Source organism: Pelodiscus sinensis, chromosome 6 (genome assembly GCF_052426305.1).
Source record: "Pelodiscus sinensis isolate ZL-2025 chromosome 6, ASM5242630v1, whole genome shotgun sequence".
Taxonomy (NCBI): Eukaryota; Metazoa; Chordata; order Testudines; family Trionychidae; genus Pelodiscus; species Pelodiscus sinensis.
In genome coordinates, this window is record NC_143057.1 from 94,229,877 (window position 1) to 94,245,728 (window position 15,852).

The 15,852-nt window shown below is 46.3% G+C and overlaps 1 protein-coding gene across 1 annotated transcript in view; it reads right to left on the reverse strand.

The window, feature by feature from the left end:
• The window catches only part of NDUFAF2 (NADH:ubiquinone oxidoreductase complex assembly factor 2), a 160,752-nt gene that overhangs the window by 40,843 nt on the left and 104,057 nt on the right, over window positions 1–15,852 (reverse strand). Inside the window, exon 3 of the mRNA XM_006134416.5 lies at window positions 15,368–15,408. Coding sequence (XP_006134478.1) covers window positions 15,368–15,408 — 41 coding nt within the window. The remainder of the gene's footprint in view (window positions 1–15,367; window positions 15,409–15,852) is intronic.

Genomic DNA, 15,852 nt, shown 5'->3' on the forward strand with positions numbered 1-15,852 from the left:
AGTTCCTTCCTAAGTGGAGCACTTTGCATTTGTGTTTATTAAACTTCATCCTGTTTACCTAAGACCATTTCTTCAATTTGTCCAGATCATTTGGAATTATGACCCTATCCTCCAAAGCAGTTGCAACCCCTCCCAGCTTGGTATCATCTGCAAACTTAATAAGCGTACTTTCTATGCCAATATCTAAATCGTTGATGAAGATATTGAACAGAGCCGGTCCCAAAACAGACCCCTGCGGAATCCCACTTGTTATACCTTTCCAGCAGGATTGAGAACCATTAATAACTACTCTCTGAGTACGATTATCCAGCGAGTTATGCACCCACCTTATAGTAGCCCCATCTGAGTTGTATTTGCCTTGTTTATTTATAAGAATATCATGCAAGACTGTATCAATGCCTTACTACAGTCTAGGTATACCACATCCACCGCTTCTCCCTTATCCACAAGACTCGTTATCCTATCAAAGAAAGTTATCAGATTGGTTTGACAGGATTTGTTCTTTACAAATCCATGCTGGCTGTCCCTTCCACCTTACCACCTTCCAAGTATTTGCAGATGATTTCCTTAATTACTTGCTCCATTATCTTCCCTGGCACAGAAGTTAAACTAACTGGTCTCTAGTTTCCTGGGTTGTTCTTATTTCCCTTTTTATAAATGGACACTATATTTGCTCTTTTCCAGTCTTCTGGAATCTCTCCTGTCTCCCATGATTTTCCAGAGATGATAGCTATGATAGATTTGTAACATCCTTACTCTGAACTCATCTGTTGGTTGTAATGTGGGCCCAAGCCTGGTAAAAATGGGAAAGCCTGTCCCCAAAGGGGACGGGGAGAGGTCTAAAACCAGAACTGGTATTGTTTCCTCACGCATACCTTCTATACAAGGACTTGGGCTGCTGAGGTGGGGGCAGCCCACCTCTGCCCTCTGAGTCTGAGTGAGACCTGCACCTCCTATTACACCCACTGGCATTATTGCTGCCATTATTTCTAGGCTGGCATCTTGCTTGGCTGGACCTGTAGTCTTGGTAGGAGGCCCTCACATGCAGTCTAGGATTTTAGGACTGCCTTTGCAGGGCTGGGGTGTGAATTCCCAGAGACCTAAGGATGGCTCTGGGGTCCTTCAGACTATGTAGTCTGGCATCTGTGTGCTGTGAGAATAGCTCTGTCCCTTCAAACGGCAAGTCCTGCAGTGTATTCTGCACGTCAGGAGGTATACCAGAGCCCTGCAACCAGCCCCCCCGCCCACGCATCACAATGCCCATGGTCATTGTGTGTGCTGCCAAGTCCACTGCATCCAGCAACGCAGTACATGAGATGACCCTACTCTCCTCTGTCAGTACCGCAAACTTCTGGTAGGAGTCTTGAGACAGGCATTCTTTAAACTTGTCTACAGCCAACCAGGTGTTGTACGTAGCCTGCTGGTTGGCAATGTGCAGCTGAAGGCCTCCCGTAGCATACGCCTTCCTACCCAGAAGTTCCAGTTTTTTCGAGTCCCTGATCTTTGTGGTAGGCCCTGGTTGACCCTGCCTCTCCTTCTTCCTGTCTGCCTGCTTTACTAGAGAACTTGGGGCCAGGCGGGAGTATAAATGCTTATGCCTCATCTGGGGTACAAAATAACGCCTCTCAGCCCCTTTCTGGGTAGGCGGGATTGATGCTGATGTCTGCCACAAATTATTGGCAATTTTAGACACCATCTTATTAAGTGGCAATGCCAGCCTCGGTGGTGCATCTGCAGACAAAATGTCCACCATGGGACAGGAAACCTCACTAACAACCTTCGCCTGCACTCCCAGCCAGTGCCTCTTCGGGGGAGGATGACAAGGACTCCCTTATTTTGGGCTGGTCCTGGGGTGGCACTGCCACATTTGAGGTCAATAGGGACTGAGCCTAGTCCTGAGCTCCCAACCCCTCTCCCTCTGCCTGAGGATAATGGCGTGTCCCTCTATAGTCCAAGGCGGGGACTCTGGACAGGGGGGTTGCAGAAGGAATGTGACAACCGGGAATCCCTGGGCTGATGGCATTGGGCCTTACATTTGATGGTAGACCCAGAAGGGCCACTGTGGCTGCAGTGGAGGCAGCCACATCTGCCGGGCCTGGTACCCCAATGCTGGTATGGGGGCCACAAGTGGGAACAGTGCTGCAGGGAGGACCTGTGTGAAGAAGCACATGATCACACCAATTCCACGTGCCGATGAAGGTGCAGGTGAAAGGTGCCAGGGCCACACCATTGACTCACATTTACCTCAGTGAATCTGAGCCGGAGGTACCGGGGGTGGAGTGGCCTGTGCTAGCTGGACAGGTGCACTATTATTCAGTGCCGTCAATGCCTTCCTTCTCCTAGTGCCGGCAGTTCCGGTGCTGAAGTGGTCAACTCTTCTGCAGACACTACCGACATCGACACTATCGTCGGTGCTGAGGATGTACCTAGTGCTGAGGCCAGATGGCTCATCTGCGTTGAGTGTCTGGCCTCCCGTGGCCCGGGGGAAGAGACCGGCGAGGTAGTGAGCTCTGTAAGCTCCCCCTCAGTGTCAAAGGTCTCAGGGGTCAATGGCCTGACCTCTTAGAGTCTCCTCTTTGGAACCAGATTCCTTGACTACACCCAGCTCAACCGATGCCTAGAGGGACCGGGAGCATCTAGGTGCCAAGGGAGCGAGCCTTCCAATGGGGCTCAGTCTCAGTGTCGCCTCCATGCCCCTGCTTCAGAGAAGATCTTCCTCTATGCTGCCTCCTCTTCTTTGGCACCAGAGAATAAGATCAGTGACTTGGTGCTGCAGTCTTCTGTGGTGCTGAGGTGTGCATGCCGGTGCCGTGGAGGATTAGTTCACCGCCACCGGTGCGCTCCTCACCACCACCAGTGTGCTCCTCACCGCTGGTGCCCTTTCCGACGCTGGCTGCAGCTCAGACACTATAAGGAGCAGCTTTAGTCAGGAATCACGTTCCCTCTTAGTGCGGGGCTTGAAACGTCTGCAGATTTTACAAGAGTCTGCAAGGTAGCCCTCCCCCAGACACTTTAGACAAGAGTCGTGGGGGGTTTCCGCAGGACATAGGCTTAGCACAAGTCGCACAAGGTTTGAAACCTTGCAGACCCGGCATCCCTCTCCCCCGGAGGGAAGAGATGAGCAATACAGTAATACTAACTGCTAAACTATTTACACTTCAAAACAAACTTGCTACAAAGGTAACTATATAGACACTGGGTACGATGTCGGAATGGTGAAGATGCTCCTGCTACCATCACAGGCGGTAAGAAGGAACTGAGGAAGGGGAGGACCAGCAGGGGTATTTATGCACCAATATGCGTGCACACCTAATTCAAATGCACATGAGCAAGCACTTGAAGAAGAAAGATAGGCTCAGAGATGAATCCTATTTTTCTGACACCATAGCTTGATGTGTATTCTCAAGAAACTCACTTGGTTTTTCCTATCATGCTGTACAGTGCAGTAGAAAGGGTCACAGGATTATTTTTATTTCCACTTTATAAATGAGGAAACAGAGAGGTTAAGTAACTTACTCAGAGCCACACGCCATACTTTAATAAACCATGTGGTGTCTACCACCATGAACAGTCTACTAGAACACATTACTGCCAACCAAACTAGCGAAGGTGAATTTGTGTGTCATTTGGGGGCAAAAATAAAAGGGCAATTAGTGTCAAAAGGTGTCAGAGGTGACATTTGGAATTTCCACAAAACCTCAGTGTAGGATGGTGTGGTTTGCAGAAAGAGTAGGAAGAAGAGACCAATAGTTTGTGATTCAGATCCTGACCTGGAGGAATAAGAATACAACCCCTGAGGTACAATGTTGCATTACAGAGAATTAGCAGTGGGCATACAAATCAATTATGACTCTTAAGGGCTGAAACCTTATTATCCATTGGACATCCAAATGGTATGAGGAAAGCCAGATGGTATCCTCTTTCTTTCAGACATTATGCCTAATTGAGAAGGTTCATAAACAAGTCAGCACTCTTGAGCCAGAATACTATTATAGGCTGCTTTATGAAAGACTTACATTAACATTAGACTTTGCCCTAGTAAATAGGTCATGATAGGAAGGCTGTTAGGTAGATTTATATTTTTGTTCTCTAAGATGGACCAGAAAGGGGTAAGGTTGATAGTCTATTCTGGCAGTGTAGTGAAGGAAGGACTAGTCAGTGATGGTTAGCGAAGAACACTTTTGCTCCCTTCCCCTATTTGCATTCAGTTCATTCTCTTACCCTCTCCTGAAAAATTTGGGTTTCCCTGGGCTTTTTTCAGGTGCATTTGGAATGAACTGTGCAAATCAGGGCAGCTGCTTCCATAGTACCAACTGGAATTGCAATAAGGCGATATGCTCAACCCAGGCTAAGTGCAGCATTTCAGAAGACATGACATTTATTTGGTGAGTATGAGTTATAGTAAGATAGGTTTCAACAGAACATAAGCCAAGCACTGACACCGACTACTACAGTAGGCAGTTCTGTGTCTGGATTTGGTCAGGCTCTCAGTTCCCAAGAAGTTCCAGACTAAGTAGTCCAGGCTAAAGGGCTAGTCTACCTGTGATTAAACTTGTCTCTGCAAAATGGGCACAGTGAAAATGAGGAATAAAAAAGTCCCAATTCCTTACTGAAATACCCATCCAATGCAACCAGACACCGCCTTAAGGAAGAAGTATATCAACCAAAAAGAAAGATTACTTAAGAGCAAAAAACCAAAAACAAACAGAAAACTGATCCAGAAAGGACATGGATGATGTAGAAAGATGTGAAGCTTGAGAAAAACACCACAAGCTTGAGTGATCGCCAAAGCATTCTGAGGTCTTAGCAGTTACTTATCTACTGCAGTCAAAAGGAAAATGAATTTAGAATGCAGGAAGCAGCCTGAAGAACTAACTGAGAGGTCCCTATAAGACTCCTATTGATGCCGCAGTGTCTAGGAACTTTCAGTTTTGGGTGCCTGGCAATACAATGGAAGCATGAGTCCATGAGTAAGACACTGAAGGATTTTTTGAATATATTTTTTTGTCCCTTCAGAATTAAGTCTAAAATCCAAACAGATAACTTATGGGGGTTGAAACATGAAGAGTGCTCAGCCTGGAGTAAATTTTATAGCCAAAAGGGAAACTGTAAGAATAAGGGGCTGTAACTGATAACAACATGCATGGCATTAATTACAGCATGGTTTACTAGTGGCACTATTTAAAAATTATGTCAAATAATGCCTTGAAAAAGAGATCACATAAATCATGAATGGACAACTAAAAGGAACTTCAAGAGACTGTCTAGTCTAGCCTTCGCATGCCAAGGCAAGATAAGTAAACAAATGTCCCTGACAAATATCTGTCTAATCTGTTCTTAAAATTCTTCAGTGATGAAGATTCTAAAACTTTCCTAGATAAAACTAAAACTTTCCTAGATAACCTGTTCTAGCACTTAACTATCCTAATAATTAATTTTTCCCTAATACATAAATCTCTGTTGCTACAAATTCGGCCCGTTACTTCTTTCCCCTACACTTAGTAGATGACAAGAACTGAAGAGAACTCTTATCATAATTACCCTTATCCCTATAGTACTGTTGTATTAATTTAGATGGACTATATGGGTTAAAGGTGTAAATATAATGCATTTATTGTTTAAAATTAACCACTGTTATACAAAGTTTAGTATAGAAAAATTGTTTAATAAAAAATAAAAAATGTTTGCCAAAATACTAAATAGAAAGAAAAGCAAAAAATTAAAGTATTTGAAATGTATAGTATTAAATAAGGCTTATTTTAACAATTATTTTTGAGTTTTTAGGAAAAAAACTCTCTTGTTTGACAGTTTTGAAGATATTAGAGATGATAACTGGTTTCTGGGCAGAAGAGAAAAAGTTAGTTGAGATGAAACAGTTAAAGTGTGATTTTGTTTTAGGTGGTGTTTGGGATTTAAATGGAACTGGGAAGTGGTGATATTAGCAAAGCTTAAGACTTTACTTCTTTGTTGATAAAACAAAATTTAATTGCTGCTATTCTATGTTTGTAAGATGTTTAAGCACAAATTAGCTTATTACTTTTTTGGTTCTACATCCTGCCTGAGTAAAGATGGAAAAAATTTCCCCCACCTTTACTGCTTTCCTGTACAGCTAAAGCTGTACGTTTATGCAAACCACGAAAACGGGGTGCAGTAGTGTTTACGCTTGCTTATGTGGAGGAAAAAACCAACATAACACTTCAGCCCTGATGCATTTTTTACTGAACTATATTGCTTCCTTTGCAAAATACCTTTTTGTTGCTTCCTTTTAAAACACTTTTGTATTCTGGAGCCATTTGCAAGACCTAAAGTGTTAAAAATGACAAATAAAACAATTAAAAGAAATACCAAAATGTTTGGTATTGAAAAAGTTGTTGGTGTGGTGGTCTGAGATTTAATTTACAGATAATGCAGTAGCATCTGTGAATTAAAATGACATTCTTTTAAGAAGAGGTCTCAAAGGGGGTAGCCAGGTTAATCTGTAATTTTAAAAAATGAGCCATCCTGTGGCACCTTAGAGACTAACCAAAATATATTGAGGATATATATAGAGGAGGTAAACCCCACTTCATCAGATGGATTGGAGTGGAAATAACAGAATCCAAGATATATATAACAGCAAAAGCAGATACCTGTCAGTTGTAGGATTCATGTTAATTAAATAGACTGGATGTGTCCTATTCATAGCTTTTGATGTGAAAATGAGACTGTCAAAGGCAGGGGAAAATGGCTTTGGAATGTGCCAAAGCAGTTAATATCTTAATTCATGCCCAGGTTCAGCAGTCTCTCTATTTAAGATGTCATTTTAGTGAAAAATGGTTAAGCAACTTGACCTTTCCAAATTTAGCACTTCATTTTTACTATTTTTGCTTTTGAAAAAATATTGGTATTGAACTGAAAATTACTAACTACAGAAAGTACAAACTTTAAAATAAAACAACAACAAATAATTTACTATTTTTAATAAATACCTGTATAAGTATTGTAAATCCTGCTTTTTAAAATAAAATTAATTTTTGCATGCCTGTTTTAAACAAAGCTTAACACATTAAGAATTTGTTAAAGGAACTTTTGTTTTAAACTAACTTTGAAAAAAATTCTTCTTTGCCTCACTGTGCTAGCTTCTGAATATGTATCCTTTTGGCCCCATGATGGGTGATTATTAATTTAGATGGAATATATGGCCAAAGGTGTTAACATTACTCTGTCACTGGCTAACATTAAACAGCTGGAAACAAGGTGCAGGGTTTCAGTATACAGCAGTGTTTCCCAATTGGTGCTCCGCGGAACCCTGGGGTTCCGCGGAGCAAAACGAGGGGTTCCACGAAGAGCCGGCGCTCCCCCGCCCCCTCTGAAAAAGAGAGAGAGAGAGAGAGCCGGCTAGCCAGCAGAGGCGTGGGCGGCGAGTTGTGTGGGCTTGTGGTGCCCATGCTCCCACAATATTTGGAGCTGGAGAGGGTCCCGACCCCTCCCCCACGCACGTGTCCTCCCTGCCCGGCCCCAGAGTGTCTCTCCCCCGTCCCTGCCGTGGGCAACCTTCCCTGAGCTCCCCCTGGCTGGCTGCTGCTGCCCTGCGCAGCACGCTCACACCAGTGGGTGGGGAGATGCCCGGGCGTGACATAACGTCACAGCCCGGGATTTTAAACTTGCTGGGCGCTGTGTTGCGCCGCATGGCTGAGTTGCGGCTTCGGAGTCCAGGGACAGAGCACAGACTCCGGCCCCACAAAGTTGAAGGCAGAAGGTACGGGAAGGGGAGGGGCTGGGGCTTGTGCAGAGGGAAAGGGGAAGGGCTGGGAGAGGAAGGTGCTTGTGTGGAGGCGGAGGGGAAGGGGAAGGCACCGAAGGGACAGGGTAGAGAAGAGACAAATGCCAGGAGGCCAAGCGCAGACAATGAGGAAAAGGGCAGGAGGAGAGGTGTCAGTGGGAGGGGGACAAGGTGATGCTGGAAGGGGAGAGGGTAAGGGCATTGGGGGCTAGAGGGGTGAGGGGAGGTGCTGGGAGAAGGCTTGAAGGAAAGGGTGGGCATGAGGAAGGCTGGGATGGAGCAAGTCATGTGAGAGGGCACAGGGACATGAGGGGAATGGGGGCAGAAGGTGGTGAGGGGTGGGGCATCAGGGAAAAATGGAGCAAAGGGGGCAGGGGAAGTGAGGGAAGGGAGAGGCATCAGGAGGGTGCAGGGGTAAGAGAAGGTGCAGGTGCCAGGGGATTCTGGGCAGACACCTGCCCAGTGGAGGGACCACCATCAGAGGAGAGACGCAGGGCAGGTTTGTAGAGGGAGGTGTTAGAAGAGGGGATGAGGAGGGGTAGCTCACATGATCAGAGTGGGGCCACTGGAGAAGTGGGCACAGGGAGGAGAGAATGGCTGGTGGAGGGGGGCAGGTTGCAGGAGGGCTGAGGACAGTGAGAAGAGCAGGAGTCAGGACAGCAGAGGAGGATGAGGAGTCCGGGGGGCAGCAAGCACCAGGGGAGCTGACATGGCAGCAGAGGGAAAAGGTAGAGGTTTAAAAATATTTATTAATAACTTGGGTGGCACATCCAAACAAGCCACATGAACTCAATACTGGTGCACAACACAAAATTCATTTTGCTCATGTGAGGAAACTCTTAGGCTATGTCTACACTGGTTGTTTCTTGTGCAAGAACATCTTGCACAAGTGTTTTTGTGCAAGAACACATCCACTCTTCCATGTGCGAGCTGTGCTTTTGCACAAGAGCATCTATGGCAATGTGGACACTCTCTCGCCCAAGAAAGCTCCGATGGCCATTTTAGCCATAGAGCTTTCTTGCTCAAGAAATTCATGTTGCCTGTCTACACTGGCCTCTTGCGCAAGAATAGTTGCTCAAAAGGGCTTATTCCTGAGTAGGAGCATCGTAGTTCTTGCAGAAGAAGCCCTGATTTCATACATGAGAACGTTAGTGTACTTGCGCAAGAACACACGGCCAGTGTAGACAGGCAGCAAATTTTTGCACAAGAGCGGCCGCTTTGGCGCAAGATCGTGCCAGTGTAGACACAGCCAAGGGGAGGGAGGAAGGCAGGGGTAGGGAATCAGCACTGGCTCAGCATGTCTACATGGTTTGGGGGAAGGTGCAGGGAAACTGAGCTCAGCTGCGTTGCAGAGTGGGGAGAGAGGTGTGTGTGTGTGTGTGTGTGCGCGCGCGCGCTCAGTTTGACTGCAGGAGGAGGGAGGTGACGGGAACCAGGCCTAGACTCAAGGGGGGGAGGGAGGGACAGGGAGTTGGCTCTTGGCTCAGCAGTTTTGTGGGGTTTGGAGGAGGTGAAGGGAAACGGGGATCAGCTGTGCTGTGGGGGAGGCATGCAGTGAACCAGCTGGGCTGAGGTGGATGGGGGAGGGCATACAGAACAGACAGGCAGCTCAGCTGGGCTGTGAAGGGCTGCAGGGAACTGGTGCTGCACTCCCTTGGATTGTGAGGGATGGTTTTGGGGGAAGTGCAGGGAACCAGCAGGGGTGGGCAGCTTAGTTCAGTTGCAGGGGATAGAGGTGCAAAGAAGCCTAGTGGGGAAGGGGGGGGGACCAGGAGCCCTGAAATGACCTCCCTTGGTCCAAAAATTCCTCATCTGGGACCAGTCAGGTCCAGAGGGTGCCAGATCAGGGAGGTCCAACTCCTACCCAAGTCCCCTCCTCACACCCTCCCTCGTAGCCAGACACCCTACATCCAGCCTGTTTCAGCACCCTACCTATCTGGTCTGCACACTACCCAGACCTTGTCCCCTTCCCCCCCCCCAGCTCCCTCCCAGATCCTGCACCCCATCCCTATCCCACTCCTTGGCAGCCCTGCCATCCACCCTAGCACTGCCCTGGCCCCAGCACCTTGCCTCACACCCCAGGACTCAGCACCACCCTGGCCCTGGCTCTGGCTCTGGCCCCAGCCCCAGCACCCTGTCATCCACGCTAGCACCCAGCAGCACCCTGTTCCTTGTCCCAGCACCCTGCCAGTCACCCTAGTGCCCAGCAGGACCATGTCCCTGACCCCAGCACCCTGCCACCTGCCTGTCCCAGCACCTTGCTCCAGCACCCTGCCACCTGAGCCAGCATCCTTCCACCCAGCAGCACCCTCTCCCCAGCCCCAGCACCCACTAGCACTCTATCCCCTACCCCCACCAGCACATTTGGGACCACATTAGTGAGGCTTGGGGTTTTTTGGAGGAGCTCTTTTTTGTTTTTTTTTGCATCTCACTTGTGTGGCAACTGACTTTTCTGTGGGTCAGTGACCTTTGACTCAAAACAGGTTTCTCACCCCTCTCGAATATAAAGACAATGCTAAAACCTTTTGAATTTGACATAATATTTTATTTAAAAATGAAGCCAGGCCAACAAGCCCCCAATTGGGACCAAACCACCATTTCACTACAGCATCATAACACTCCTGCACCACCTGACTCCAAATCTGAGCCTATCATACACTGGAACCCCCTGTCCTGAGCCTCTTACATCCCCACACTCCTGCATCCCCACATCCTCAATCTTCTGCCACAACATTCCTCCACCATCCACACATCACAAATCTGTGTCCTGATCCCACCATACTCACAAACTTCTTGCCCTGAGTCCCTCACATATCCAGCCCAAACTCCTGCACCCTCACATCCACAAGCCCTGGCTTGCTCAGCACCCCAACCTTCCACTTGAACCCAACACTCCCCAGCCTAGAGCCCCCTCCCTGAGTCAACAGCCCCTTCTCCTGCATCTAAATTCCCTCCCAGAGCTTGTACTTCTCACCCCTTCCCACACCCAAATCCCTCATTCCCACCCCACCCCTCACTCTCACTAGGTTAAGACAGGTATAAGGGCAGGGGATAGCAAGTGATGGAGAGGAGGGGAACAGAGCGGCTGAGGCCCCATAGAAGGGAGATGGGGGGGGGGCCTTGGGGAAGGAATGTGAATTTCATGAACTGGTGGGTCCCTTTCTCCTCCCCCACCCCCTTTTTTTTTTTTGCTTGACAAACCTAGGGGTTCCTTGAAATTTTGAAAAGCTGAAAAGGGTTCCTCAGCCAAATAAAATTGGGAAACACTGCTATAGCCATAGGAGGCCAGATAGTTAGATGGTAAAAGTTGATGTATATCTGCTGAGGATATGGTCCAAAGTGTCTATCTAAATGAAGCATCTTATTACTATAGGATCACTGTATGCTGAACATCCAATTACTTTGGAAATGAATGCAGACCAAGCTGTGTTTTATCACCAACCTTATAAAAGAGCTAAGAAGATCTGGCATATTTCAAGTTGGAATAAAATCAAAAGGCAACCAACTATGGCTCAGCCTCCCAGACAGTAATTTTGTGAACCCTAGACTCTGGGGTTCCATTACTAGTTTGATTAGACATAATTGACAGGACAAAAATGTTCTTGGATTTTGACTTGCCAAGCAAGCAGGGTGTTGTTCTACGTAATTGTCCTTTTTATTCCCCTATTCCCTTTCCTGGAGAATTCTAAGTATGTGAAGTACCTTCAAGTTGAACTAGTAGTTGCCCAACGGAAGGATTCCATTATAAGAAAAACTAAATCTAATGACAACACCAAATGATGAAAATCAAGTTAAATTCCCACAAGAGGCTGAGTTAAAGCATTATGATGGAAATCTGTTGAACACATGCTGACAGAAGTAAAGGGAGAGCTGAAGAATGAAAAGAAAAAAAGACATGCTTTGTGCTATAAAATGTGTATCACGTTTGAACAAGGTTCTGAATACAGCTAGGTGACTAGATACAGACCCAGGGTTAGTGATAAGTATTGAGCTGGGAAAATTATATTTAGCAGCACATCAGTAACTAATTAAATACAGATGGGATGCTGAATGCTATTTTTGCTGAGCTGTGCTGGCCACAAAGCTGTGGTCAGCATCATGTCACCTAACTGTTGTTCACAGCCACCTCAAGTAAATTTTTGCTGGACAGACAAAGTCTAAGATGAAAGATAAAATGAGACAGGAGGCCAATTGGGCAGAATGGCGATGAGGCAATGGAGAGAAAGGACAATGTGTGTTAGAGTTGGGGCAGGGTGAGAAAAAGGCACCAGTAAGGAGCTAAAGAGAAGGACAATGGTTACAACCTGCAGGGATTCACCAGGGTACATCTGTTTCCTAGCAAAACAGCATAGGTAGAGCTCCAGTTCTTAATGCTTCAGGAAGTGTAATGTTTGTGTTGTGTTGTTATGCTGCAGAATCACTAAGTGATATGACAGTACAATGCTACAAAGTCAAGAAACCCAAAATGTGTGTTCTAAAGCCTGTGAGAGTGTGTAGATACACTCACTCTAGAAGAAAGACGTGAGAAACATAAGGACATTTGTTACACAACAGTTTCAATACGGTCACAAATATTCCTCAGTTCCGTAGCTGTCAAAGAGCAGGTTACCATATCAACATTATTGTCAAAAGAGACTATAATACAGAATACAAACCAGCAAAGGTATCTAGGGATGACTGTAGTTAAAACAGTAAAAATATCAGTACAATAAGGGAAAACAGAAAAATCTCAAAATTATTTCTATAGTGTGTGCATGTGTACAGAATACACAATGTGTTGTGGTATAAAAACTATCAGGGCAAGAGGTTTATGTACATTATCCCTCCTGAGTGCTGAAAAATATCGTTACCCCACACAAGGATATATTTTGCATATGTGGTACATATTACAATAATGTTATTTTCAGGCTGAGAGATTTCAAGGTGTGTGTTAGCTTCCGTTATTACATAAGGGGAAAAACTACCATACGGATTAGTGTCAATAAAAAATTACTTTTTGGCAGAGGTGAAAGTAAGGCAGTGCACCCTAGTGTGCCATTCTAGCAAGAACCAGCTGGGGTGCGCTGCTGTATGCACACGTGGTGCAGCTTGTGGAAGCCCCAGCAAGCTGAGACAGGCAAATGTGAAAGGAACCAGCTGTGGGCAAGCTACAGGGGAGGGCACTATGCTAGAGAGGAGGGAGAGCGCTCCCAGCCAGGCTTCCGGTATGTCTGCACCTGTCCTGTTGCCCCTCTCTCACTGGATGCCAGGTAGCAAACGTGCAGGCTGTGGTGTGCACTGCTGCCAGCAGCCCCCAGAGAGAAGCCAGAGAATGGAATGGCAGACTAGGAGGCTCTCGCACAGCTGCTGATTTCTCTGTAGCAGTGCCCCCACACAGCTGGCCCATAGCTCTCTTGTGGCAACACAGCGAACAGGAGCAGCAAGGCAGGAACTTGTCTACCAACCAGGTAACAGTAACCTGGTGATGACTGGGACTGCCCCAGCCCTGTTTCTCACCCCTGCGCACACACAGCTCCCTGCCCTGAGCCATCCCCCACAATACCAGCCCCTGCCCTGACTCCTACACCTCCTTGCACACCAACCCTCTGCTCTGAGTCTCACACCTATCAAACCTTACTTCTACACCCCGCACTTTCTCAGCCTCTCACTCTGAGCCTCCTCCAACACTCAGTCCCCTGCTGACTCCTGCACCCCTCCACACATCCCAACCCCTTGCCCTGAGCCCCTAACACTCCCAACCCTGACTCCTACCTCCCACATCCCCAGTCTCCTCCTGACTCCTGCACCCTCTACACACACCCTAACCCTCTGACTTGAGCCCCCCACATCCACCCATACTTATATTTCTTACACGTACTGTCATACCACAACCCCTACCCCAAGACCTTCCCCAAAGGGAGTTGTGATAGGACAGCACCTATAAGAAATTGAAGTTACTTTCACCCCTGCTTTTCATAGTCCCAGTTTATAATTTCTTCAGAGTGACTAGAAAGGGAGGGGCATGAGCAAAGATGTACCTTTTGCACAAACATTTTTGTTTTAAGGTTCTCAACTGCCTCTGGAACACAGGCTTAACTCCATTTAGTTTTCACTTGCAAGTTTATTACAGCCACCATTACCCGAGTAACTCCAGTGTGGAATGGGGATGGAAAGTAGAAGAGACGCCAACAGGAAGAGTTGCACAGCAGATGAGAGCTCATTTGTTTGATTCTGTGCTTTTTTTAAAAAAATGTTGCTGTGAAAATCACAGGCTGCACAATATCCTGAATAGGCCACCTTCATGCGTAGCCAGCGTGGGCAACTTTCTATAGGTTCTGCAGTTCGGAAGATCACAGACACAGAGCCAGATCCTCAGCTGATGTACATGAATGCAGCACCACTCAAGTCAACAGACTTCTGCTTACTGACAGTCTGTTGGTCTGAGCATTTAAACATTTGCCAGCATGAAAGCGTAAGCAATACTTCAATACTTTGTTCCATTCAAAAGCACTTTTGAGAAGAGTCAGGACTGCAAAAAAACCCATCTCATTAGCACTGTAAAATGTTAATGCAGTATATTTTTCTGTTCTGATGAATATGTTGGCAACTGATTTTCAAACATGATTTTAATGTCAATTGGCATAAAATAATTATACCAAGATTTAGAGAGACTGACTTTTAAAAAAAAAGTTAATAGCCATTTTAGAACTCACTTATTTAGAAGTTTCTGAATGACCATGATTACGTATTCCGACTTCACAATGTAACTTACCATACATTAGCGAATATAACCCGCATCCATGTGTAACACATACTTGTGTATTACCCGCGGTCTTTCTATCATGTGTAAAAGAAATATTAGATTACCCACGGACGTATATAACCCGCAGAGACTTCTGCCGCCTTCATACAAGGTGGTCTTTAATGCCACGGTGGGAGATGTGGCAGCAGCAGAAGCACTGCCGCTTGGGCCCATGAGCAGCAGCGCTGAGGTGAGGAGGTAGGCGCCCAGCGTAGAGTGCAGACACGAAGCGACAGCCATCCTGCTGCCGGCCTGCGAGAGCAGCAGCCACAGCCAGGGGCCACCCACCCTCCTCCGGGTGGGGGGAACGGAGAGAGCAGCGCAGGCACGCTGGAAGCTCGTCAGGCCCTCCCTGCCCCCCTGCAGCGGAGCTGACCCAGTTCTAATGGGGGGGTGGAGGCGAGCAGAGCCACTTAGGGGAACTGATGCTCCCAGGGGACTCCAAGGAGTAAAAATCAACTTGTATAAGACGCGGAAATGTATACCCTGTGGAAGGGGAGGGGAAGGGGCGCATGGTTGGTAAAAACATGTATAACCCGTGGGTTATATTTGCTAATTTATGGTATTTCTGAGAAATTCTATGCAAGAAACATACATACACACACAATGCAGGAATTTCATTCCTGCTTCCACACACTGACATTAATACTGTACTATAAAATTCTAAGAATGTATATATCTACTGTATATCATTTACACAATACAAAATAAATAGGCAGCACTATTTACATTCTGTCTCTAAAACAGTTGGATGAATCAGTTCAATAAATCTAAAAGCTCTAGTAAAACTGGATTTACAATTGATAAGGCAATTCAGCTCTTACCTCCATTGTTGGTGGATCCTTTCTTCTTTTTCTAATCCAAGCTGCAAAACATTAAAATATTTCAAAGGAAGCAAACAGGTCTTACACCTCAGAGATATGAATTTACACAAGACCCAGTGACATACAGGTACAATTTGCAGGAGACTAGAATATCGAATTCCCCAAAAATACAGTATTTAATATTTAAGCAGTTATTAACCCTTGCCCAAAGCCCCAGTCTCCATCCCTTCAGTTTAGAGAGCATGAACAAGGACATGCACTACTTGAATCTTCGAAGTAGGGCTCAAGTGATATACAAGTCTTTTGTGAAACACTGCACAGCGGTGAATGTCACCCTGAGAAAACCGCCTAACCATTCTACAGTGATGGTCATTTTGCACCGCTTTGGAGAGAGGATTACTGGCTATGACTAAAGTGCTGAAGTCCAAAAATGTATTACTTACTCATGAAAAAAGTGACAAATAGGATGTATGTTGGGATCCTGA